Below are 23,377 nucleotides of genomic sequence, written 5' to 3'. Positions count from 1 at the left end.
AAATTATAAAAAAAAAGGTAATTTTCCTTATTAAAATTGAACTGTTAGTCAAATGAAACACGTCGCTTCCATCTGTCAAATCTTCTGTCAAATAGTAAGTAAAATGCCAAATTTTGTATTTTCTCTGAAATTGTGGACCCACGAGAATGAGTAACGTCTAAATTTGAGTGGACAAAATTCACAATAATTCATCTATTATTGATAAGCATTAGGGTGCCATATTTATAAAACAAGGAAAAGTAATAAAATAATCATTTTTTAAGAGAAAAAGTATATTTAATTATGAACAATTCTAAAAACAGTTAAATAAAAAATAATAATAAAATACATGCGTCTCTAATAATAATATTACTTTATTTATATTATATGACTATTATAACTATTATACCTTGTTAAGAAAGGCCCGTCTTAAATATACTTGATATACATTTGAATTTTATGTGAAATGTATAAATTATGTGGGTTCTGATGATAAAATAAGATTTACCCGTGTAGTAATCAAATTTAATTATTAATGAATATTTTTTAAAGTGCTCAATATTTAAAAAAAAAATTATCATATCAATAGTATTATTGAATATATTTTATTACTTGATCATTTACCAAACCATTTTTTGATGTGATGTTTCGAATATATTATTAAGATGAGTCATGTATATTTTTAGTTTTTAAATTTTAAGATGAAATTTAATTTTTTGTGTTTTTAAAATTTTTTTGTCTTTTAATTCTAAATTTTGAAAATAATTAAATATAGTTTTTGTAATTCAAATCAGTTAATTTTATAAATGACTTTATAATTAAAAATGGTTAAATTTAAAAGTAATGGTCAAATTTAAGAAAAGATTAAATAAAGAAAAGATAAATCGATAAATTATTATTTTAATTTAAAAATATTTATTTAAAGGATAAATTTAAAAAATAAATATTGAGAGAAAATGAATCACTCTGTATACAAGTAAGATTTATCAAATATTTTTTGCTTTGATATTTCGAGTATATCATTAAAGCTTGTGTAAATGAACTGATATATTTAATAAAGTGAAATTGAATCCCGATATTACATATTTTTTATTTATTTTTGTGTGAAGTTTATTCTTAAATTTTATTATGTAACTGAAAACAGAACTGTGTTGACATGAATGACTTTTACCGCACATCCACTTTGGCCATTATTATTGTGACTACACTTTTTAAACAATTATTACATTTTTTAAAAACCACTGTTATTCTTAATTACACTATGAAATTCTTGACTTTCATTATTTTAAATTTCCCTAATTTGTTGCTTAATAAAAAGAAAAAACTGTTGCTAACGGAAATGGCAAGAGTGTAAATAGTATGGGATTAGAGGGTATTTTCCGTAACAGAGACGGGACCAAATCGAAAGAAGACGAGGAGCCCTTGGTTTTGGCGCTTTCTACGCTCATTGGTGAACTCAACGCCATTGAACCTTCAATCATTCATCACTTCTCTCAGTCAAACCTTTCTTTCTCTCTCTTTCTTTCTCTTCAAATTCAATTTGCAGTTCCAATTTCCTGGTAGTTGGTTCCATTTTCCCTCGAACCATCTCAAATCTACGAAATAATGTAGGTGCACTCCACAGCGGAAGGGAACGTGAATGCAGTTTTCTGCGATTTCGATCCAGATCCAGATTCATGGGGATTTGCTTTAGCATTGAAGACAAGAGCAACCTCCCCGTTTCCCATTCCAACTCCAAACCTAAGCCTCAAGGTAACTCTGATTTACTATTCACAATTCCATCCGATCCAATTTTCGTGTCGTTTCATCGATTGACGTTGATTAGCGTCTGAAATAGGATCGGTAGGTCATGAATCTGCCGCTCCAATTGTTTCCATAAACATCAAAGATCTCCGCGAAGGTGTTGGATACAGCAATGTGGATAGTTTCACGTACGAGGAACTGAGGCTCGCTACGAAGCATTTTCGTCCCGATTTCATTTTGGGAGAAGGAGGCTTCGGAGTTGTATATAAAGGCGTCATAGACCATGCTGTGAGGTCGGGTTACAAGACCACCGAGGTTGCAATTAAGGAACTTAATCGTGAAGGATTTCAAGGAGACAGGGAATGGCTGGTACGTAACTTATTTTCCCTACGCTTGCCATCTAACATTGAACTCGTTTTATCTGAATAAAAATTGTAATGTTCCCGCTAAAAAATGTGCACTCAATGTTCACCCGCTAAGTTATAATTGAATTTAATGATCAGTCAACCACCATCAGACTTTTCCCAATGAGGTCGTTACATATTAACCACTTGAGAGAGGCATATTAAACTATTACTAGTGTCTTGACGACACATTCATATATTCATTTATTATATTCATTTAATGACAGTTAGATATTTCAATAATTTTATGAAAGTATTAAATACCTGTGAGACTTTTTTGTGTGTGTGAATTTGTGGTATTGAAAACAATCTAAGGACTAATCTGTTGAAATACTGAGATCCCTTCTAGGGGTTAACATCTCTAGACAGTTTTTCTTTTTTGTTTCTTATGCTGAACTTGCGATCCATTCCCTGACCACATGTTTAACGAACAAATTTTTTAACTAATTATGCAGCACCATTAGTGGTCTTGTGAGACATATTTAACATTTAGTCAGCAAGTACTTTACACTCAACTACCTGGAAGACAAAGTTGATCAGTATTAGATAATTTAGTAATCTTATGACATTATTAACTACTGGAAATATATATTTATCCATTAGTGCCACTGGTAAACATTAATAATTAATAATTGTATACAATTACATCCATTTTCTATTAAGCACTTACTAACTATATCTACACACGTGGTTAGTCTAGTATGATGGCTGAAAGCTGGGTATAGAATCTCAACAGTACATCTACGACTTACCATTTTTTCTATCTTAATTGTTTCTGTTAACATATGCTAGCTAAGTAATCCCAACGGTTATGTGAGGTGTATTTTGCAATTGGTTGTTTTTCTGCCATTGTTAGAAGTTGAGGAAGTTGAAAAGAAGAACCATTTATTGTTGTGCATTCTGTTAGTTGAATTTGATTTAGTGTTTGGATAATGAGAATTGATGGGTAGAGTGGAAAGGAGTCTATGCAAGTAAAGAGTGTACAAGACTGAACTTAGCTTCATGGTTTTCTTTACTTTGCAGACTGAAGTTAACTATTTAGGTCAATTCAGTCACCCTAATCTGGTGAAGCTCATTGGATATTGCTGTGAGGACGAACACCGGTTATTGGTCTATGAATACATGGCAAGTGGGAGCTTGGAGAAACATCTTTTCCGCAGTAAGTTTTGCATGAAATTTGATAATGTATTTAATTTTTAAATTGGACTAAGGTTATTTATGTACTGAGATGAGACTATTTTCTTAACTAACATATTATCTGTAATTGGGTACAAGGAGGTTGTGCTTTTACTTTTTCATGTTGTCGACGAAGGCTACATAATTATCTCTTTATCTAAAAGACTAGCTCAATTATGTTAACACCCCACCTTGTGGAATTGACATGCGAAGCCTTCCTTGGGCTTCAAATTGGTGTACAGTGTACACCACCTTACCACCTTACCGTCCTCCCTCTCTATCCGTTTATCCTTTTTGTAGTGGCTGTTTTTCAATTGTAGTTTGCTTTGGGGAAGCAAAGGTCCCAAAGTCGTAATGACCTTCAATATTTTTAACCTCCTGCGTGATTCTGGAATGCTTGGCCTTCTATCTTTTATATGGCTTGTAGCATGATGAGTTAATTGCATGACCAAACAAGATGTTGGAAAAATTGATCCATTTGTAAATGTTCTCTTTGAAATTTAACCTGATAATGACCGACTAAGGCTCCCTGCTCTTGTCATCAATTCATGTAGCAATGAGTTTCCCATCTTTTGTCAAAGCTTCATTCTGACAAACAAGATGGAAAAAATTGATCCATTTGTCTGTAAATGCTCTCTTTGAAATTTCACCTGCTAATAACCTAATAAGGCTCCCAGTTTTTTCAACAATTCATGTAGTAATTAATTTTCCATCTTTTGTCAAAACTCCATTTTGAGACGGAAGCCTTGAATAAACTTATAATTCTTACCATTCTATTCCATAAGTGCATTTCCTCTACTTATAGCGTAACTATAAAAGACAAAACTGGTAAAGAAATTGCCTCTAATTTACCATCCTAACCATCATACTCTATATTGATGCTAGGAGTGGGCTCAACATTGACTTGGTCAAAAAGAATGAAGATTGCTTTACATGCTGCGAGGGGGCTGGCTTTTCTTCATGGTGCAGAAAGACCTATTATATATCGTGACTTCAAGACTTCAAATATCTTGCTAGACGAGGTTTGTCTTCTATTCTAATCTTAAAACCAGTTTCTTTTATTTAACATCAATAGATATTTTTAGCTTCGACAAAATGCCAAAGGGACAAAAAAAACTGTTTTGGTCTTCCATAACTATTCAACCTAGGAGCCGGGATAAAATTTTATTTTAGCATCTTTGTGGTGATCAGATAATGGTTTCTTTTCGGGGCTTTCAATGGCTAAAATGCAGAGCGATTGATGAGCATTGCTTATCGATGTGTCTTTGTTCTAATGTGTGGTCTCTATTTTCTTCATTCTTTTTAGAGGTTTTTTATCCTAAGATGCTTATTTCACAATTCCCTTCTCTAGTAAATTATTATTTTGTTGGTTTGATAAATAGAAGACCTTCCTACTCGATCAAATCACAGATCTTCCACCAAATTATTTCCTTTCTTAAAAAACAAATTCGGAAAAAGTAATGTAGAAAAACAGGCTATAACGTTTTCAAAATGTGTATTTGTGAGCCATTATGAAACCAGTGAAGTTTATCTAGGTTTCTGCTAATAAATAGAGGTATGTATAAACTTGCAGGATTTCAATGCGAAGCTTTCTGACTTTGGTCTTGCAAAGGATGGCCCGATGGGGGACCAAACCCATGTTTCAACCCGAGTAATGGGCACATATGGATATGCTGCTCCCGAGTATGTCATGACTGGTGAGTTACTAGAAGCTGTTGATGGTGATTTTTTTCATTTTCCTGAATTCTCCGAAATTTTAAGAATTCATAAAACGATAAAAGTAAAGTGGAAATATTCATTTTTTTTATGTGATTTAAACAATTGGAGATGTCTGAACTCATTGTTGGAAATGAAAGCCTGCATGCATTGCATTAAACATATTCGATAGTGTTAAATTGGATTCTCTAAATATCAAGACTAAGACAAAGAAACAAGTATGTCATTTCTTAGATTCTAGATTTATGTCCGTTGTTGGAGTTTTGTGACGTTGGAAATTTGGAATTGGTAGTGTATTTATATTATATTTGAACTTTTTTCTTGAATTAGGTCATAATATGCCATCACTTCTTTTTTTTATTTCCTTTTTCTGTCTAGGTAAATACTTTTTAATGATAAATGAAAAGTTGGAAGTAATTTTGCACCAAGTACTCAGACGTGGTTAAATTTTAGCGGTTAAATGTGTTTTAGTATGTTCGTTAGTCTCTAAAACATAAATCAACTTCTTTTGGTCTCTCATTTACGAACACGTGTAATTACTTGAAACATATTTAACGAGTCAAATTTTAGTGCTTTATTTCTAATATTTAGAATACAAGGGTGAGCCTTAGCCAATAAGGTTACTGCCATGTGATCTCCTATGGTTCACGGGTTCAAAACCTGTAACCTGGCTCTCTTTTTGCGGGGTTATGACTGGGAATAGTTACCCTTCTCAGCCCCTAACAAGTGTGAGACCTTGGGCACTGGATCTGGACTGTCCTTTTTGAATTTCTAAATTTAAGTAACTATTTATGCTGTAGAAAAAAAAAAACAACGTTTTGTTTTCTTGCTTACAACAGTTTTTTAAACCTTAAATTTCGAGATTACATGTATTAACCAAGCTGTTTGTCATCGTGAACAGGGCATTTGACAGCTCGAAGCGATGTATATGGTTTTGGGGTGGTACTACTTGAAATGCTTATTGGTAGAAGGGCATTAGACAAGAGCAGGCCGAGCCGAGAACACAACTTGGTCGAGTGGGCCCGCCCGCTTCTGAATCATAATAAGAAACTTCTGAAAATTTTAGACCCAAAATTAGAGGGACAATATTCAAGTAAAACTGCATTAAGGGTAGCCCATTTAGCATACCAATGTCTTAGCCAAAACCCGAAAGGAAGACCTCTAATGAGCCATGTTGTTGAACTTCTCGATAACTTTCAGTCAAGGGAGGAAAATGAGGAAGATCAAATGCTTCAAACTGGTGGTAGCAGTAGTATAACCCTTTATGAGGTTCCCAAGGGCACCAATGGCACTCCAACTTAAGGCAAAACGAAAATAAAAATGATGGGGTTTGCACGTGTGAAGCATGAGTAGAAGAAAAAGCTGAACCAGCCTTGTATGACTCTAATTCATGTAGTTTCTTCACCAAATTTTGTGCTCGCGAAAAGTCGTCTTCTCTTTCAGAGGTTGAAATTTCACCGATGTGGATGGCAATTCAAATTTCTACAGAATGTTGAGCAGGTGGGTCCGGTTGGTGTTTCCAGATGAGATGTTTGCTTTAAGCAGAATTGACGAAGGCAGTTATGTGGCTTAAGCATCCTCTGTTGTGTTTATTCCAATTTGTAGTGATCAGGACGCTGTTTATTGGAATATTTTGCAGAGTAGTTGTAAAACATTTTTGAACATGTGTGCACTCAAAATGCATTCCGTTAAAAGCATATGTTTTTTGTCAAATCCTATAGGTGGGGATGTATGTGAATAGGTCAGTCTATCAGCATAAGTCACATTTAGTTCAACTTTGGGTTACACTTATTTATGAAAGATTAAATTATTCTGAAATATTTGTTTTAAAGTTAATTGCTATTTGTATTAGTTGCGACTTTGCGGTGTAGTTGATGTTGGGAAAAATCTAAAAATAGACTTGCAGAAGACTACCAATTAAAGAACCGACTAATGTTTAGGTGAAAACTGGATTTAAAACGTTTTAAAGTAAAAATTATGATTTATGTGAGAATATTTAGTGTAAACCTGTAGAGTTAACATTGTATGTAGGAACTAAATAAACTTTTGGGGTTATTTTTTCATATATCAAACATCATTGCTAAAGTCAATATTTGAAAATTATTCTATACATGATCTCTCTGGGAAACCTTGCATAAGACACCACACCAGAGAGCGGAAGAGATTTAAAAGTGAAAAATCATCATTAAGGACAACAATTTCAAGCATGTTTTTATTATTGCCTAAAACTAACTTGCATTCGCCTTAGTTTTCACCAAAGTTTTCAAATACCGAAAACTAAATCCAACCCCGGTCTAAGTTGGGTCTACTTTAACATTTTTACAAGAGCAATACAAGATCTGTGGAGTTTAGAGCTGCCCACGTGAAAGAAGCTCCAGGGAAGCTACACAAGGTTGATACGGGACTGACTGAACTGATGCCTATTTGCGAATGATTTAAATTACCATAAATTATAAATCCATGCACATCTATTTGACAGAGACCAATAGCATTCATGAGGGATTGAAAAACAATTTTTGAAAAAAAAAAACCTAGGGTTAGAGAACATCTAAACATAAAAAGAAACTTAAGCTTAGAAGTCTGAAAACATTTAAAATTTGATTTATTATACGTGTAAGTATAACTTATGAAAAAGTTTTATGGAGAAACGGGAAGCAGATTGCTTAGACTTTATTGATCAATACTTCACTATATAACCTTAAAAGATTCTCAAATGACATTTGCAACTTCTCACTGAATTTTAAATTTCTTTTTAGCAGAAAATGTCCAAAAAATAAAAACAAGAGATGATTCTTGTATCTATAAATAAAAAGAACGATGCTGAATTAGCCACTCTACTTAGATTCATCCATTGGATCATGACGATTACAAGATTGAGATCTTAAATCCTGATCATCTTGCCTAGCTTCTTCAGACTCTAACGACTCGGAAACAGAATCCTCAAGTGCCTCAAGAAAAGACAAAACTGTGAACTTATCTGCCATGAAAGAAAAAAATTACCATCAATATTAAATTATCAAACCAATAATTGGATAATAGTTTCTAACTTTTCTTTTTTTCATTTGTGTCCTTTCTCAAAAACGCATAAAATAGTAAACTCCCAATTTCGTACAAGACAACCATGCAACACGTTTAAAACCTAAAAAAGGGTGGTGTTCAATGATAAGTCCCTTTTCCCACAATTCACTTCAAACTCGATATAAAAAAAAAATGTTTATTCTCAAACCCCTACCATACCAAAGGGAAAAAGGGAACAACATGAAGATTCCATCAGCACCCATTATAACAGGTCCTCACAAGAAGCTAGATTAGAGAAGAAAATACAAATGTGAAAAGAACTCGATAATACCCGGGCTAAAAGACTAAGAAAGTACTACTCACATTTACTTGGATCAATTCCAAACTGAGACAAGTCTATCTGCCCCGTACGAAGTACCTATAGCAATAAATAAATAAACACATTTATTAAGTATATTTTGAAAAGAAATGTAAAATGAGATAAGTGAGGCACTTTATTCTCACATAAGTAAATGAATCTACTTGCTGACGGAAAGGTGGGCTCTGTAACAACTCCAATATCTCTTCGGGAGATGACTTACCCTGCATCAAATAATATTGCATGAATATGTAACTTAAGGAATACTAAAACTCAATTACCACATTGACATCTACCTCAGGTAAGTAAGGAGCTAAACGCTGCTCCAAAGGTAATGTCTCCATCAATGGCATTATTAGATCAGGCTTCAATATATCGCCAAGTCCCAAGCCTAATGACATACAGGAAAATTGTCAAAAGTAGAGTTATTTTACCAACATTTTGCCCCAAAAAAAGAAAATAAACAGTCTAACTCATTCCTAAAAATCCACCACATTGTAAATTGGCAATCAGAAGTTCCAAATCAGAAAGCACGGTACCAGCAATGATAACTGGAATTAAACATGGAACTTTGGACATTATAATATTGAGCATGCATTAAGCACCCCCGGAGCCTCCCCAAATTTAATATCACTCAAGTGGTGAACCAAACATTGTTACCCATAACTGAGCAGATAAAATATTGTATCCTGGTTAGTTCATACTTATTCTTGTCTGAAAAATGCACTTAAGTATGAGCCATACAGTCTCTAGTTTTGAACTTTGAATGTAAAAAATAGCATGCAATATTATGTGTCAAAGACATGTTCATTCTTGTATTCAAAGGGAATAGTTATATAGTATCGAAAGATTACCTCCATCAGGATCAACAATACTATCTGCAAACATCTCATCAGAAAAAAACAAAAATAACGGCTTAGGTCTCAATAATTTAAAAATACATAAAAGAAGGTCTATTTCTTTCTTTTAAGTGAATTTGTTACCTGCAGGCCCAATGTCACTCAATATTCTCTGGAGATCTTCCAATCTAACCCGACCAGAAGATGGTACATCACTAGTTGCGTCCACACGCAAGTTTGGGATACCTAAGTTTGCAGCTCTTTTCAACAAAAAAAAAAAAATCCAATACATTTAGTGTCCAGTTGGCCATATATAAGAATAAGCAAATAAAAAACAAATTGAGATTTTAACAACTTCATAGTTTGTCACACATGTCCATGTTCCATCCTAATCCCATTCCAACTATTGATTTTCCAATCAAAAGCATAACTAAACAGTTTGCCCTATATAGTGTACCCTTGACTTTAGACTAACCAAATCTCAAAAAAAGAACGGTCATGACTTACTACGACCACAAATAACATCACCTCATGCTTGGAAAAAAAAAATTGAAGAACATAGTTAGCAGTGAGATGAATAATGAAGCAATGCGTCATTTAGAACTTCACGAGTCCTTCACATGAGGGGTTCTCAGAGATTTCACATATACAGAAAAAAACACTAAATCATAGTATACAAGTGATTGGGTGTAAATATCACCATGCAAGCTGGCTTTGTAAAATTGAGTTAGATCTAATCTAACTCCACTCTCTAAGTCTCTTCATTAAAGAACTATTTGTCATAAAAACAGCATATATTACATCCAAATCAGATCTACTTTTTATTCTAAGCACCAGACTTATAACGAATGCTGGAAAGCCACATTAAGGACCCCTATTCAAAGTGGGTTGCCACTGTCTTAAAATAGTCTTAAAATAGCCAAAAGGACCGAGTGAAGCCTCTTAATGTGGAGCTGCTAGGACGTCAACACTTTAGGAGCTGATATCTAACATAGACTAGAGATAAGGTCCAAGTAGTGCTTATAGAACTCGGGAAATCCTCACCATACAAGTCAATTTTGTGAGCTTGGGTATAAGCTCAAATTCTAAGAATGGTCGTTTTCAAATAATTCACTGGGAAACCCTCCACCTTACAAGCCAATTTGGTTTTCATAGCCATGATCCAATGGTAAGGTTTTGAATCAAACACTATAGCACAAAAAGGATATAAATACACTTAAAAAGTAGAAAATATGCACTGAATTCTACTGTCAAAGAGGGACCACTCATTAGATTTGGCAAGCGCACCACCCCTAACAGAATAGAGGTATCTAGCAAATAGGTCAAAAATAGGAAGTAAATAAAGTAGCCAGTAGGTAGTGAGATAATCTGAAAGATTGGATAAACACAAAACGCATAAGCATGCATAATTTCCCACTTTCGTTGGAACTTCACCAGAATTTCATCTAAACTAGAAATAGAGTATTTTGTACCAAGAAGTGCAAATTACTTAAATCAATTAAAAGAGAAAAACAAACAAAGAAAAATAAATCATTAATTGTGATCCATAGCATCAGTAAACATTTAAATATCCAAAATACATCAATACCTAGATGTGATGTCATCCTCAGCCATGTCTTCCGACACTTGAAGTGGAAGAGATCCCTCAGGCTCTTCTTCACCCAACTCTGTAAATCAGTATATAATTCCCTATTTATTTCCATGTTATAAATTTATCTATTTGTCTATGCCACTATGAAATAACTGTAGACCTTATTCAAAACAATATCCAAGAGCCAAAACAAAACAGAAGGTTTCCAACTACAAAATTTTCCAGTAGTGTTGTTCCACAGCTAGAGACACATCTGCATATATAATTAATAATCATAGTACCTGGGATCACCTCACCTATTAGGCAGCGGACTCATGAAATTTGATATTCATATATTTAAGATAATATCATACCAACTCAGACTTATTCTTGTGATAATATAATATAGCTCCAATTACAAGAAAATATGAGCCAACTCAATCAAAAGGATCAAACAAATGAAAAATAAACAATAAAATGCTATAGTTATATACTTGTATATTCCCATAAAACAATAACAAAACTATACAAGAACATCAGAGATTTGAAGTTATGCTTGTAGGGTCAGTCAATTACGGTCCCTAAGCAATCAATGAAAACAAGTGACACATGGATACTTCTTTCAAAACATTAGTTGTAGCCACCCATGCCAGGTATATATATGTTAGCACTACTTATCACACATCAGTATGTAACCAATACTCACTAATCACTTGAGTACAGAGGTCCACACAAAGTACCGATTTTTGTAGTTAAGTTGTTCGATTTTCTATTAATGAACCATATGGATGCTTTCCAAATGTGTGTTTTCCTTAGATATTTTTGCTGACATGAGTTAAAATGTTGAGAATATTGCATTTAACTAATGATTTTGACCCTCCATACTTTATATTTGTATATTTTATATAACATCCTGTGGTAACTGATCCCCCCAAGCATGTGCAAGTTTATATTATTTAAAACCCATACCTGAAGATTTAAAAGCACCCGTACCCATATCACACAACTTAGATGAAAATTATGAGCCACTTGAAACATGATCAGTGGTTTTGTTGTATTCTGAAAAGAATTGTCAATACAGGTGGATTACAATGGACTGTGTATACTTCTTGGAAGAAGTGATTTCCAATATACTAAATTTCTCAGAGCGAAAAATCAATAATTCAAAATGAAAGTAAACTTTAATATTTTCCAAAACTACTTAAAAATTGACTTAGAAAATATTTTCCATGACTAATTTCCTTTCATTTATATTAAGAACAAAATCTTATTTCACAAAATGACGTTTAAGAAGTCTGATGACAGAAGGACTGCTTAAGCTAACAAACAGAGCAACTTACCCAATGGTCTATTAATGTAATCATTCACTGAGCTACACAGTTGCAAGTCACCGTCAGCATTTGACTCCTGCATACAGTGAAGGATAATATAGAAATGTAAGAACCAGTCATACAGTTAACATTTACTGGACAAGAGGACATTATGTAGTAGAACAACCTGCATCCAGAAGAAGAATTTCCGGTCATCGCTATTAAACTTCAATATGTAAACCCTTCCAGATGTTTGATTAACCTATGCAACCAAGAATTGGAGTCATTGTAATCATCAAAAAATAGTAAAACCAAAATGATTGACAGTAAAGCAATGGAACCTTCTCAAAAACAGCCTCATTGGGAAATATTATCTGGTCCTGTGTTAGCTTGGGTCAAGAAAAATCCAGCAAAAAGCAACATAATATATTATAGACTCACAATGATACATAAAAAAGAGAATGATAATAATCAACAGAATAATGGTCAGCAAGTAACAGGAAAAACAACTCAGAAGACATCAAATTCGAGGCTCACAATAAAAAATGAACTTCAAATTACAGATGTTTAAAAATGAAAACTCCCAGTCCATGAAAAGTAAGATACCTTTTATACTGGTTGAAAGAGACCGACTTATTTCATTTTTAGCACAATAAAAAATATTAACAAGTTCACAGCTCAATCTCCAGATTTCAGTTATCTATTAATTTGCTTCTAGGAGACTGTTAGTGTTCCACTATTTAAATATTGACAATGTTAACATGTGGTTAAAAAATGTGTCGTTGTTCCAATAAGCCTTGGGTTCCTTCTGTTCCTGAACTTTATATGTCTTTACAGAATACTTGAATCACAGAGAAACCAAAAGATACTCCCTTGAAGTGAATAACAAAACAGAAAACAAAGGATACATCTTCAACAATATTTTGTGTGCGATCAAGCCACTGGAAATGGACTAATCCTTCCTCAGCCTGAAACAAGAGCAACTACTTTAAGAAATGTAGTGGCCGACAAGCGTTTAAAATACCAGGAATAATATTCACTATTATTCAATATTCAACTATACCATACCCTAACAATTCGAACAAGCCCTTTTCGTGTATCAGGAACAACCTTTTTTCCCTCGAGAAACATTTTACCAGCACGGAACTCCAGCATAACTTCCTGTAATATATATTTATCCAATGAAAAACAGAGGGAAAAATACAGTGAAAAACACTTGAGAATTTGATCCCAGACTACTTTATTCATCAAACTCGAAACAAAATTACCATTAACGTCATGTCAAATGGTAAACCATACACTGCAACTAAAACATACACACCATCGTCTACATTTAAAGTACTCTGAATCCTTAATGCAATAAGCATCCCAGCATAGCACTACCCTAAGCTTTCTCAAAACAATCCAGATTGTGTTTCGCTCAACGTAGAGAAGATTTCGTGACCGAATAAAAGTGAGGGAAACATCTACTGAACAAAAAAAAAAATCAATCCAGATTACAAGACACAGGAGCATTATTACCTGAATTGCTGGAAAAACATCTGCCGAAGACGAACTCATAACTCCAGATTGTAAACGGAGCTACACAACATGAATCAATTCCAAACGAATTTCAAAAACAAAACCAAAATAGCATGCATACACGCATTCTAAGCAATTAATAGTATCCGTTACTGATCAGCAGCGAATATCAGTTCTGGAGATTATTTTGAGAGGAAAAGAACCAAAACCCTAGACGAAGAAATACGAACTTACAAGTGCTTAGTTGATTGTAGGGTTTGGCTTCAAAATTGCGTAATGTTGTTGGAATTACTGAACTCAATACAGAGCAAGAAAAGGGGGAAAAATTGAAAAAGATAGAGCTCAAGCACAAATCGAGGGTTCTTCCCCCTAATTTATTTGACACTGTTATGTTCTGTTTTTTCAGTAACCCTTCCTTTCCTTTTCAACCTTCGTCTTCAAAATAAACTGTTTTTAATTAATCAATTCATTGTTATTTCCTTTTCCTTACCCATAAATAAAGAGAATAAAGGAAGATTTTTATTTTTATTATTTTCAAATAGTGTGATTAAGGTTGAATTTTATGAAAGTGATTCCAGATTTTAAAGGAAGACACTAACATAAAGCAAGTCAAGTTTTTCGGATACATTATATAAAGAGGGAAATCGTGTCAGCATTATACAAAATATTAAATTAATTTTTGGACAAATTTTCAAAGAAAATTAACTTATGCATTTTATGTGAACCGACAAATTTTAAAAATATATTTAAATTATTTTTAATTTTATTTTTTAAGTGATGTAACATTATTAAATGTATTGAAATAAGTTTGGAATCAAGGATGAAGAGAGTTTTTATTTCTACAAAGTGATTAAACAATGGTCAATAGTCTATTATCCATAATTTGGTATTAAAAAGAACATTAGGTGATTGATGAATTATGATATATTTAAATTATTTTTGACCGACAATTAATGGAGTAAATTTTTTAATATTTTATCCTTTAAAATAATCAATCAAAATTTAAATTCAAATAAATACCTTACCATTTTATCATTTGAATGGTCATTTCTTTAAATTCAACAATTTTTTAAATTAAAATAACTGTTTACAATATAAACAATAGATAAAATCAATGTGGTTCAAAACTAATATGTCTTTTTAAAAGGTAGAATGTGATATTATGAAAAAAATTTGTTCAAACAACATTTCATATATGTTAACAAAATTGAGACCTTTCTCTTACTTTTGCTACAGCACATGTTCTTATTACAAGATAATAAATTTACATATTACTTCAAGCAAAAATCATTGTAGAATATGATAATGAAACATAATGTGTGAAAAAAATAGTTTATCAGCTAAATTGGAGAACTTGAAATATTATAGCAAAAGTTTATGCACAAGTATTTATTTAATTACAACATTGTACCTAAAATATATGTTATGTTGGAAAAAGGAAGAAGTAAGATTTAAGTAAAAAAGAAAATACAATAAAAATTAAACCAAAGACAGGCATTTCTTTTAATGATAACGAGATTAAAGGAAATTAACATATATTAGGTCAAAAAGTTGAACTAAATTATTTTAAGTGGTATGACATAACATATTTTATAAATACAAAATGTTATGGTTAAATATATTTTTGTTCTTAATTTTCAGTGAATTTTGAAATTAGTTTATTTTAAAATTTTAAACTAATTTAGTCATTCAATTTTTGAAATACGTGAATTTAGTACTTTTAATCAAATTTTATTAAGTTTATTTAACATTTCAAACATGTTTCATAATAATATTTGACTTAACATTAAAGCAAAAATATATCAAATAATATAAATAACTCAAATACAATCATAAAATCCGTACGAAACATCGAATAAATTTAACAAAATTTGATTAAAAAAATAAAATCCATGTATTTTAAGACAGAAAGGATTAAATTGCTTCAAAGTTTAAAAAAATTAAGACAATAAAAACATATTTAACCAAATGTTATATTATGTTGTTGTGGAGCATACATTGCTGATGTTGTGAAATCTTTTATAAATATTGTAATGACAATATTATAGATTGCAGTATACATCATCGTACTTTTCAGTAATTAGCATTTGTGCTCAAAAGGTGTTTATGAGTGAACAAAAGTGGTCAATATGAAGAAAAGATTGTTTCATTCATGACCTTGAACAAAAAAGCCTATAAGTTGTGTTGAATTTCAAGCATGAAGTCACCAATTTGTATATTAGTCCTTTTGTTAAAGTGCTTGTTGTTATAGTTTTCTGTTTCTTTAGAAAGTTGTTTTTTTTTTTTTATTTTAACGAGCCTTTTCATCTATGTCAAACTTATTCTGATTGTTGTCGTAGGTCATATACCCCATTAAGTTGTGAATTTGTTGAATGACCCCCTCCTGATTAGATTTTTATTTTCTATAAAAGAAAATTTTGTGGCACAGTAGGAATACTTTTATCCATTCAAATGGATGTCAAAATATTGTAGCTAAAAGTCTAAAATACTTAATAAAATAATAAAACTTTTGAAACGGATTATCTCGACCCGGTCCGATTTACTACGGATTGATTATTTAGTAAATAAACTCAATATAACTCATTTATTAATAAATCAAAAAAAATCGAACATGATCTGGACCATCATAATTTGATGTGTTAAACAGATTGATTTACTTACTTAAAAATATCTTTTTATTCTTTAGTCTAAAAAACTAAATTAAAATTTTGATTAAAATTTAAATAAATTTCAATACAATCCAAAATGATGTTAAACTCAAAATACAAACCAAAATTACAAATTATCATTGTGTTGCCTAAAAAAACAAATTGATTCGATCTAAATGCAAAACTCAACATAATAAAATACACTTATGTGACAATTTATTTACATATTGGTAAGTCAACGCAACTCACAATGAATTCAATCCGAATTAGTCAGGTCAAGAATTAACATGTACTGAAATTTATAAAAAAATTTAATCTAACCCGTTTTAAACATGTGATGGACCAGATTAACTCACAAATTCTAACCTATTTTGATAACTTTATAAAACATTATTTTTATGAGATTTATTTATGAGTTTTTATAAAGTTAATATCTTATTTTGTTTGGTTCATGAAAGAGTGAGACTTGATACTTTATCAGGTCTCAATGTTTAAAATTTAAATACGAGTTTAAGTTATGTTTAAAAGGAAAATTAAACCTCAAACTAAATGAATTAAGTTTTATTAATCTTTCTCATTAACACAGACATTTATTTACTTATTTGTTTTTTATTTCGATCTCGAAGAATACATTTCCTTAATCTATCTCATGTAATTTCGATTATTTTAATTTCTTATTAAAGTTAAATTACATCAACACTCACGGAAATTTTCAGTTAACACATTAATATCCCTCCTTTCTGTATATACTCTACTTTTCTTAATTATTTAATAAATATTACACTTTGATACATTGCATTTATCTGTTTAAACAATTTTATCAAGACAGAAATCATATGTTCCGGTCTGAAATAATCTGAAGAGTTCTCAAGAATAACAAGTGTCAATTTAATTCATTCTTAATATTTTCCTCCTTAAAGTTCTTTCAAAATCAAAGTGGATGAACAAAATAGCGAAATTGATTCAGGATTGAAATTCCCTTTCGTTTTCACTGCTACTTCGTATTTCCATGCTCAGTGCTTACTCTGTTGGCGTTACCAAACATATATTCATCAGTTTCCCCAGAAACCATCAAAATCGCTTGCAGAAGTCACTCTTTCGTTCCATGTCCATGAATAATCAAAGGGAAGTTCAAAGTGAAACTGAAAGTCACGTGCATTACAACCATACCGATCCCTCCAAATACGCAAGATGGACTGCAAGGTATGCAACTTTCTTGTTTGTAATTCCATTTTCTGTTTTACATTTCTGTAATTTAACTGCAATGGATGTGTTGTGATGTTATCTGGGTTTCAGGGAGAGTTTCCAATTTATGTATGCAAGGCCTTGGCAACGAGTCAATGATTTTTACTTCAACATTGTCCGTGCCAACTTGTCTCTGTCACTTCTCTTCCGACCCCAGGTAGGCAATTTTGAAAATTTACTGCTTGTAGTGTCTGAACCCTAATTTCTGATTCTGATAGGTTCTGTGTAAAATGGAATGTTTGCAATCTTATGAATGGTTAGGGGTGTGTATTTGTGAGTACTGTCTTTAACTATTTGTATGTTAATTCATGGCTTTCTATCAGACAATTCTTGATCACAATGATACTGGAATTGCAGCACTTTCTGATCAGAGTGAGTTGGAAAGTGTTGCATCAGAGGATCGCTCTGGGAGGTGGGCGAGGACGACGTTCAAAATTATTCTTTCGTATCATGGGGGTTCATTTGATGGGTGGCAAAAGCAACCAGGCTTGAACACTGTCCAAAGGCAAGTTGCTCTTCTTATATTTACAGTTTCTGAAGTTTTGTGCCTATTGCAAATGGAACGTCTTACCATTAGTTGGATGCAGTACCTTTTGTTATTACAGAGTTGTGAAATAAGGAATTGCGGTTTTTGTCACATATAAGATGCCTTTAACAACTGGCTTTCTCTTTTTGTATTTTGTTATGCATATTGAGATAGTTATGTGATACAATTGAACATGGTACAAGTGTTTCCTTGTCTTCTCCTTTACTGCTTCATGCTCGCTATCAGTTTATCTTTTTATTGGATGATAATTCTGCTTCTTGCTCTTGTACTCATTTTTGTTCACACAGCATTGTAGAAGCGTCACTTGGTAAGTTTGTTGATGAAAAGAAAACACAACTGCTCAAGGATAAAGGTTTGCCTATTGAAGGTTGTGCTGTTGTTGCTGGTCGTACAGACAAAGGTGTGACAGGCCTTCAACAAGTCTGTTCTTTCTGTAAGTAATTCCCTGTTATTAGCAATTATTTTCCCGTGTCCAAGACTTTGCAAACATGAACTGTCACACACTCTGATTTCAGCATGCAAGAACTAAGAAGGTAAATCTGGAGTCCCAAAGGATTTCTTATAAGTACAGTATTTGGGTCTAAGATTGTTTAGTACCATTTGACCTCATGTTTATGCACTAGTAGTTATACAATCAGCAGTAGGCATTTTGATTTGGAAATTTTTTACACCAAATATGTTAATGTCTGACTTCATTTGATACTGTCTCTTCGATACCTAGATGTGTATGATGTCTTTGGTTGGTTAAATTTAACGTTCACATGTCCTTACTCAAAACGTGTCGTTGCTGAACAAACGGCATCTAAAATGCCTTTGGCTTCTCATATCAACATACAGTAATATCTTTGACATTTGGGACCACCAAAAGGACTACTGAGTGTGATTCTATTCTTCTTCCAATCTGTTTGGGTACTTTCTGCCTTGGTCTGGCAGAATTTTATTGGATTGCTTGTTTCCTCACAGTGGGTTCCAGTGATATGGGAAACTCTTTGTAGGCTGTGGGAACTTGGATGGTCAGGTTACTTTGTTTTCTAGAGATACTCTTTTTTATTTTTTTCTGGTGAAGATTTAAAATTTTGTGGGAAGTTCTTCTGCTTGATATGGTTCTTGTAAGTCTGTTGTCTACAGTATGGATAGTTCTTTATAGGTTATGTGAGATATATTAATTTGGTTCTTTTAATGAATACCAAGCTTGGAGGCAAGTCCAAGTGCACCAGAAGCTTAACTGAAACCATAAAGGAAGAAAGAAAGAAGTTATCACCAGCATTAAGTCATAAGGTAGATAGGGACTATAAGAACCATGATTGAAATCATTTATAACATAAATACAACTAATTCCTGATATCAGATTTTGAAAGGCCCAAAGAAATCCTTTCTTAAAATTTTCAGTGATATTTTCCCATGTTCTTTATGTATAGATAGAAAGTAAGAACACCAAAACATTCTTGCATTGGCACAATTTAAAGTCTTGTAGGAAATAGCGCTAATCATGCCGGGCCATATTTTTCAATGTATTAAATTAGTGTTATGCCATGTAAGGAAAGAAAACTTTCGGAAGTGGGTTCTTTTCTAGCATTCATTGGCTTTGGTGAAGTTTTTTTGCCCTGATCTAGGGTTCATTATACACAGATACTTGGAAGAAGGATGTTAAGCCTAAAGATATTGAAGATGCTATCAATCAAGCAGCTCTAGGAAAACTTAGAGTCATATCAGTTTCTGAGGTAATATCCTTTTCGGGAAATCTGCAATGGGAAGCTAATATTTGATATCAGTTGCCTTGAATCCAAATGAAAAAGAAAACAAGCAAAAACATGGCTTGCAAATTGAGTTATTTGTTGTTCATACTTGATGGAATACTTATTCTTATAAGATATGACTTATTGTAGGTATCACGTGTATTTCATCCGAATTTCTCTGCCAAATGGAGGCGTTACCTTTATATATTTCCACTCACTGATGGGTACAGGGACCAAAGTAATGACAATGGGGAGTCATGTGACATTTCTAGATATAATGAAATGCATGATTCTTCCAGCAAGGACGAGATAGAAAATCAAGAGAAATCTTATGTGTTCAGCGTAAGCAAGGTAAACCGGCTTTTGCGAAAATTAGAAGGAAAATTGCTATCCTACAAGATGTTTGCTCGTGATACAAAAGCTTCAAGAAATGAGTGAGAGCTTAATCCTTGAATTTCCAACACAACTCACTTCATTATCTCATTCGTCTTCAGTGCACATCATAGAAACTACAACATAATATTTTGGGGAGGGTAGCAAAACTTAATGGTTGTGTAATTATTATTTGGAATTGAATCTTAAATTATTTCTATTGTTTCGGATGAATCATACTTAAGTGGTAGCTTTTAGTCTGTGAAAAATTTTCAATCTAACATCAAAGCCTTCATAGCAAAGATCTCTAGAATTCAATTCTTGCTTTTCTCATTCTTATAAAATAAGTCTCATTTCAGCAAGTAGGTGGGTCTATGAATTGTCCATGAATCAATGTTGAAAGGGCTCTTGCAAGAGGGAGCCTATTAGAAATATAATGCAAAAATTATTCACTTGTCTTCACTCAACAGTTTAAGCTTTTGTGATTGTTGTTTCAAGAGGGGAATTGCCATTCATTGAATTGGCTGATGACTGTCATTCCATTTCAGAGGTCCACCGACTGAGTGTTTTGTTTACCATGCTCGAGCTATGGAAGTCAAACTGCCAACAGCTGTGAGTGCCATGTTACCTTTTTTTTGTCTTTTCTTTATCTCTTTCTTTTGTTGCATGGAATTGTTATACTTAAGTGAAATTATTTCAACTCATTTGGCTGTTGGTATGTGTGGTTAAGCTTGTGGATGTGTCTTGCTGCTGATTGGTAATATTGCTTGGCTTAAAGTGATTTAGGCAGAAACATGTCTGAGAAACCAAGAGTTTAATTCAAATCATATTCATTAACCATGTCATGAAAAATCAATTATTCATTATATTATTCCTCAGAATAACTAGGGCAAATTTTTCCAAGTGTATGGAAATAAGGGCAATTGCTGAGCTGGGTTTTAGCTATATTTGACATAGGCATCATTAAATCCTTTTATAATATATGTTATATAAGATGGGAATCTTCTGAGGTGTTATCTGTTTTAATCAGATTTATATCTTCTAAAAATGTTAAAAAAGGACTAGAGAACCTTCTGTTCATTCATTAGGTTCGCAATGGTTTTGTAATGTTTCCTTCAAATACACACTATGAAATATATAATGGAATCTTGTTAATCAGCTGAAGACTGTATCATATTACTTCCGTTAGAAGTCTTGGCTCATTCTGAATTGAAGTGAACTCAACTCAAAAATGTTTAATTTGGTCAATCAGCCTCCTACTAAATGTGCTGAAAAGCCTCCTACTAAATGTGCTGATATTTCCTAGGATATCCGTTTGGTTGGATTTACCGTAACATGCAAGTTATGCAATTTTATCTATGGCTTTCAATGTTAACAGATTTCATTTGTTCAGAATATATTTAGTTACTCACATGATTAATATGCCCTTGACTTTTTCTTCACTTTCTTTTCAAGCATATATGTAGTTTTAGCAAATATGGATTTCCATTGGTTTTCCAATAAATATATTAAACATATCAAAAAGTAACAATGAGTAGGGTTTTATGCTGTTTGGCTGAGTTCCTGTTATGTTCCTGTTATTTTTACATGTGTCCATATCGCATCTTCTGAGACGTCTTTCAAATCATTTGGCCCCCTTAATGTAATTCAAAAATCACATCTAGCTATGATTTACTCAGACTCCTTAGTTTTACTGTGTACTTTGGTTGTTGAGAAGAGCTGTATTTATGCTTGATTTCGCTCGTGGCATTTTTAGGACTGTGGTGAAGAAACAAAGGTTATGTGTGTTGAGCTGGTAGCTAATCGCTTTCTACGAAAGGTAACTGTTGTGCAGTTTTTGCTCTCGATTTAGGAAACATGTGAATGTTTTTGGCTTCTCATATGTATCACTAAAAAGTAGATAATCAAATTTGTTGATGTAAATATGAAAAGTAAAGCATCACAAGTTTATTGCAACATTAATGTAACTTAATATGAATAGAAGTTGACACGATAGTATGGCATAGAGTAACACCTTTATCAAATATTGCCGAGTTGATTTTCAACACAAATGAATCAATTTAAAGGATACACACACACGTATAAATATGTACTAAAAGATGATAAAAACTTCTCCGAATTAATAACATTCATATTTAACAAAAATAAGTCATAGGTTTCCAAGCCATACTAGTAAGCACCTACAAAATTCAATACAATTATTTTATGTTGGAATCGTCAATCATCATATTCTAAATTAAAGTCTTTATCATTTTCACTATTGTTAGGTCTATAGATTTCGATTTTGGATATTAAAATCCCAAAAAAGCCTCAAGTTCTCTCTTCTAAGTATCACTCTCTTGTGTTTGCCTGTAAAAACACAGTTTCAGTTCCTTTCATTAGAATAACTGGCGTGCTAGATTTGAGCTAAAACTCGGTACTTCTGTTGCATGTGTTTTTATTTATTTATTTATTTATTTTCAATTACTGCAATGGTTGAAGCTAATGATATTTTTATAGATGGTTCGGGTGCTTGTGGCTACCTCAATTAGAGAAGCTGCTGCTGGTGCCGAAGATGATGCCTTGATAAAGCTGATGGATGCCACGTGTAGGCGTGCTACTGCTCCTCCAGCCCCCCCTGATGGTTTATGTCTAGTTGATGTTGGCTACACTGAATTTAACCCTCAAAACTGCTTCATTCTGATACAGTAAAGCCCTTGTGCCTTCTACTCCCATTCCTAATCACATTTACAGTGACAGTCACACTTGCAGATTTTAATCCAATATTTTGCAATTAGATCCTCTGAGATGAAGCTTCCCTAGATTACTTCCAAAATTTGCATTTTGGCTCGACTTTCTTATACATTTAGACTTTTTTATTATTATTGTTTTAAACATGCAGCATCAATTGTAGCCTTTTTTTTTAGATGTTATTGTTACATGTGGTTTTGTCTCGCAGATGCACGTGTACATTTCTCACATTGCAATCTCTTGGTCCCTCAAATCTATTTTCATATATTTGGATCAGTGGTGGTGGATGTACTTACTGGAATTTGGATTCTTTGGTTTTTTTTTATTCTTCTATTGTGTCTTCATAATAGATTACCACTTATTTTAACGTTTTACAATATATTAAAAATTTATTTAAAATATTAATACAGTGTATTTTTAATGTTCAACAAAAAATAACTCTAAAAAAATTAGTAAAGAATCTAT

General features: G+C 32.6%; 3 protein-coding genes across 5 annotated transcripts; 2 read left to right on the top strand and 1 right to left on the bottom strand.

Moving 5' to 3' along the window:
* Positions 1 to 1,415: 1,415 nt before the first annotated feature.
* Positions 1,416 to 6,836, top strand: LOC114178349 (Protein kinase superfamily protein). 2 transcript variants are annotated; one of them, XM_028064188.2, is made up of 6 exons: positions 1,416 to 1,731; positions 1,805 to 2,091; positions 3,150 to 3,285; positions 4,188 to 4,324; positions 4,876 to 4,999; positions 5,920 to 6,836. In XM_028064188.2, the coding sequence occupies exons 1-6, from the start codon at positions 1,656 to 1,658 to the stop codon at positions 6,318 to 6,320; spliced, it is 1,161 nt and encodes a 386-aa protein (XP_027919989.1). In that variant the 5' UTR covers positions 1,416 to 1,655; the 3' UTR covers positions 6,321 to 6,836. The 2 variants fall into 2 exon arrangements, with proteins under 2 accessions (XP_027919989.1, XP_027919990.1); XM_028064189.2 differs by having other exon boundaries at positions 1,417 to 1,731; positions 1,817 to 2,091.
* Positions 6,837 to 7,687: 851 nt separating this feature from the next.
* On the bottom strand, positions 7,688 to 14,170 carry RPN13 (regulatory particle non-ATPase 13). The gene is made up of 14 exons (XM_028065069.2): positions 13,869 to 14,170; positions 13,635 to 13,694; positions 13,182 to 13,274; positions 13,022 to 13,081; positions 12,455 to 12,493; positions 12,301 to 12,375; positions 12,144 to 12,210; positions 10,822 to 10,900; positions 9,378 to 9,493; positions 9,249 to 9,272; positions 8,691 to 8,785; positions 8,541 to 8,618; positions 8,400 to 8,454; positions 7,688 to 7,995 (listed from the first exon to the last, which is right to left on the bottom strand). Exons 2-14 carry the CDS (start codon positions 13,671 to 13,673, stop codon positions 7,853 to 7,855), a joined length of 963 nt encoding a protein of 320 aa, XP_027920870.1. The 5' UTR covers positions 13,674 to 13,694; positions 13,869 to 14,170; the 3' UTR covers positions 7,688 to 7,852.
* Positions 14,171 to 17,114: 2,944 nt separating this feature from the next.
* Positions 17,115 to 23,188, top strand: LOC114179062 (Pseudouridine synthase family protein). Of its 2 annotated transcripts, none has more exons than XM_028065266.2 (9): positions 17,115 to 17,485; positions 17,579 to 17,684; positions 17,851 to 18,032; positions 18,362 to 18,507; positions 19,704 to 19,795; positions 19,961 to 20,244; positions 20,681 to 20,794; positions 21,939 to 22,001; positions 22,682 to 23,188. In XM_028065266.2, exons 1-8 carry the CDS (start codon positions 17,292 to 17,294, stop codon positions 21,979 to 21,981), a joined length of 1,161 nt encoding a protein of 386 aa, XP_027921067.2. In that variant the 5' UTR covers positions 17,115 to 17,291; the 3' UTR covers positions 21,982 to 22,001; positions 22,682 to 23,188. The 2 variants fall into 2 exon arrangements, with proteins under 2 accessions (XP_027921067.2, XP_027921066.2); XM_028065265.2 differs by having other exon boundaries at positions 17,121 to 17,485; positions 20,731 to 20,794.
* The last annotated feature ends 189 nt before the right edge of the window (positions 23,189 to 23,377 follow it).

This window comes from Vigna unguiculata, chromosome 3 (genome assembly GCF_037176805.1).
Source record: "Vigna unguiculata cultivar grain cowpea cultivar isolate G323 ecotype 2 chromosome 3, ASM3717680v1, whole genome shotgun sequence".
Classification (NCBI taxonomy): domain Eukaryota; kingdom Viridiplantae; phylum Streptophyta; class Magnoliopsida; order Fabales; family Fabaceae; genus Vigna; species Vigna unguiculata.
This window is presented reverse-complemented; position numbering and strand designations above follow the sequence as displayed.

Excerpts from the sequence above, each read along its gene's own strand:
- RPN13 (XM_028065069.2), bottom strand. The coding sequence starts at position 13,673 with ATGAGTTCGTCTTCGGCAGATGTTTTTCCAGCAATTCAG. Across the intron at positions 8,619-8,690 it reads TAGCTCCTTACTTACCTGAG|GGTAAGTCATCTCCCGAAGA; the intron begins GTAGATGTCAAT and ends TATTTGATGCAG. Across the intron at positions 8,455-8,540 it reads AAGTAGATTCATTTACTTAT|GTACTTCGTACGGGGCAGAT; the intron begins GTGAGAATAAAG and ends TTATTGCTATAG.
- LOC114179062 (XM_028065265.2), top strand. The coding sequence starts at position 17,292 with ATGCTCAGTGCTTACTCTGTTGGCGTTACCAAACATATATTCATCAGT. Across the intron at positions 18,508-19,703 it reads TCAACAAGTCTGTTCTTTCT|ATACTTGGAAGAAGGATGTT; the intron begins GTAAGTAATTCC and ends CATTATACACAG. Across the intron at positions 19,796-19,960 it reads GAGTCATATCAGTTTCTGAG|GTATCACGTGTATTTCATCC; the intron begins GTAATATCCTTT and ends GACTTATTGTAG.
- LOC114178349 (XM_028064188.2), top strand. The coding sequence starts at position 1,656 with ATGGGGATTTGCTTTAGCATTGAAGACAAGAGCAACCTCCCCGTTTCC. Across the intron at positions 1,732-1,804 it reads CTCCAAACCTAAGCCTCAAG|CGTCTGAAATAGGATCGGTA; the intron begins GTAACTCTGATT and ends GACGTTGATTAG. Across the intron at positions 2,092-3,149 it reads AAGGAGACAGGGAATGGCTG|ACTGAAGTTAACTATTTAGG; the intron begins GTACGTAACTTA and ends TTTACTTTGCAG.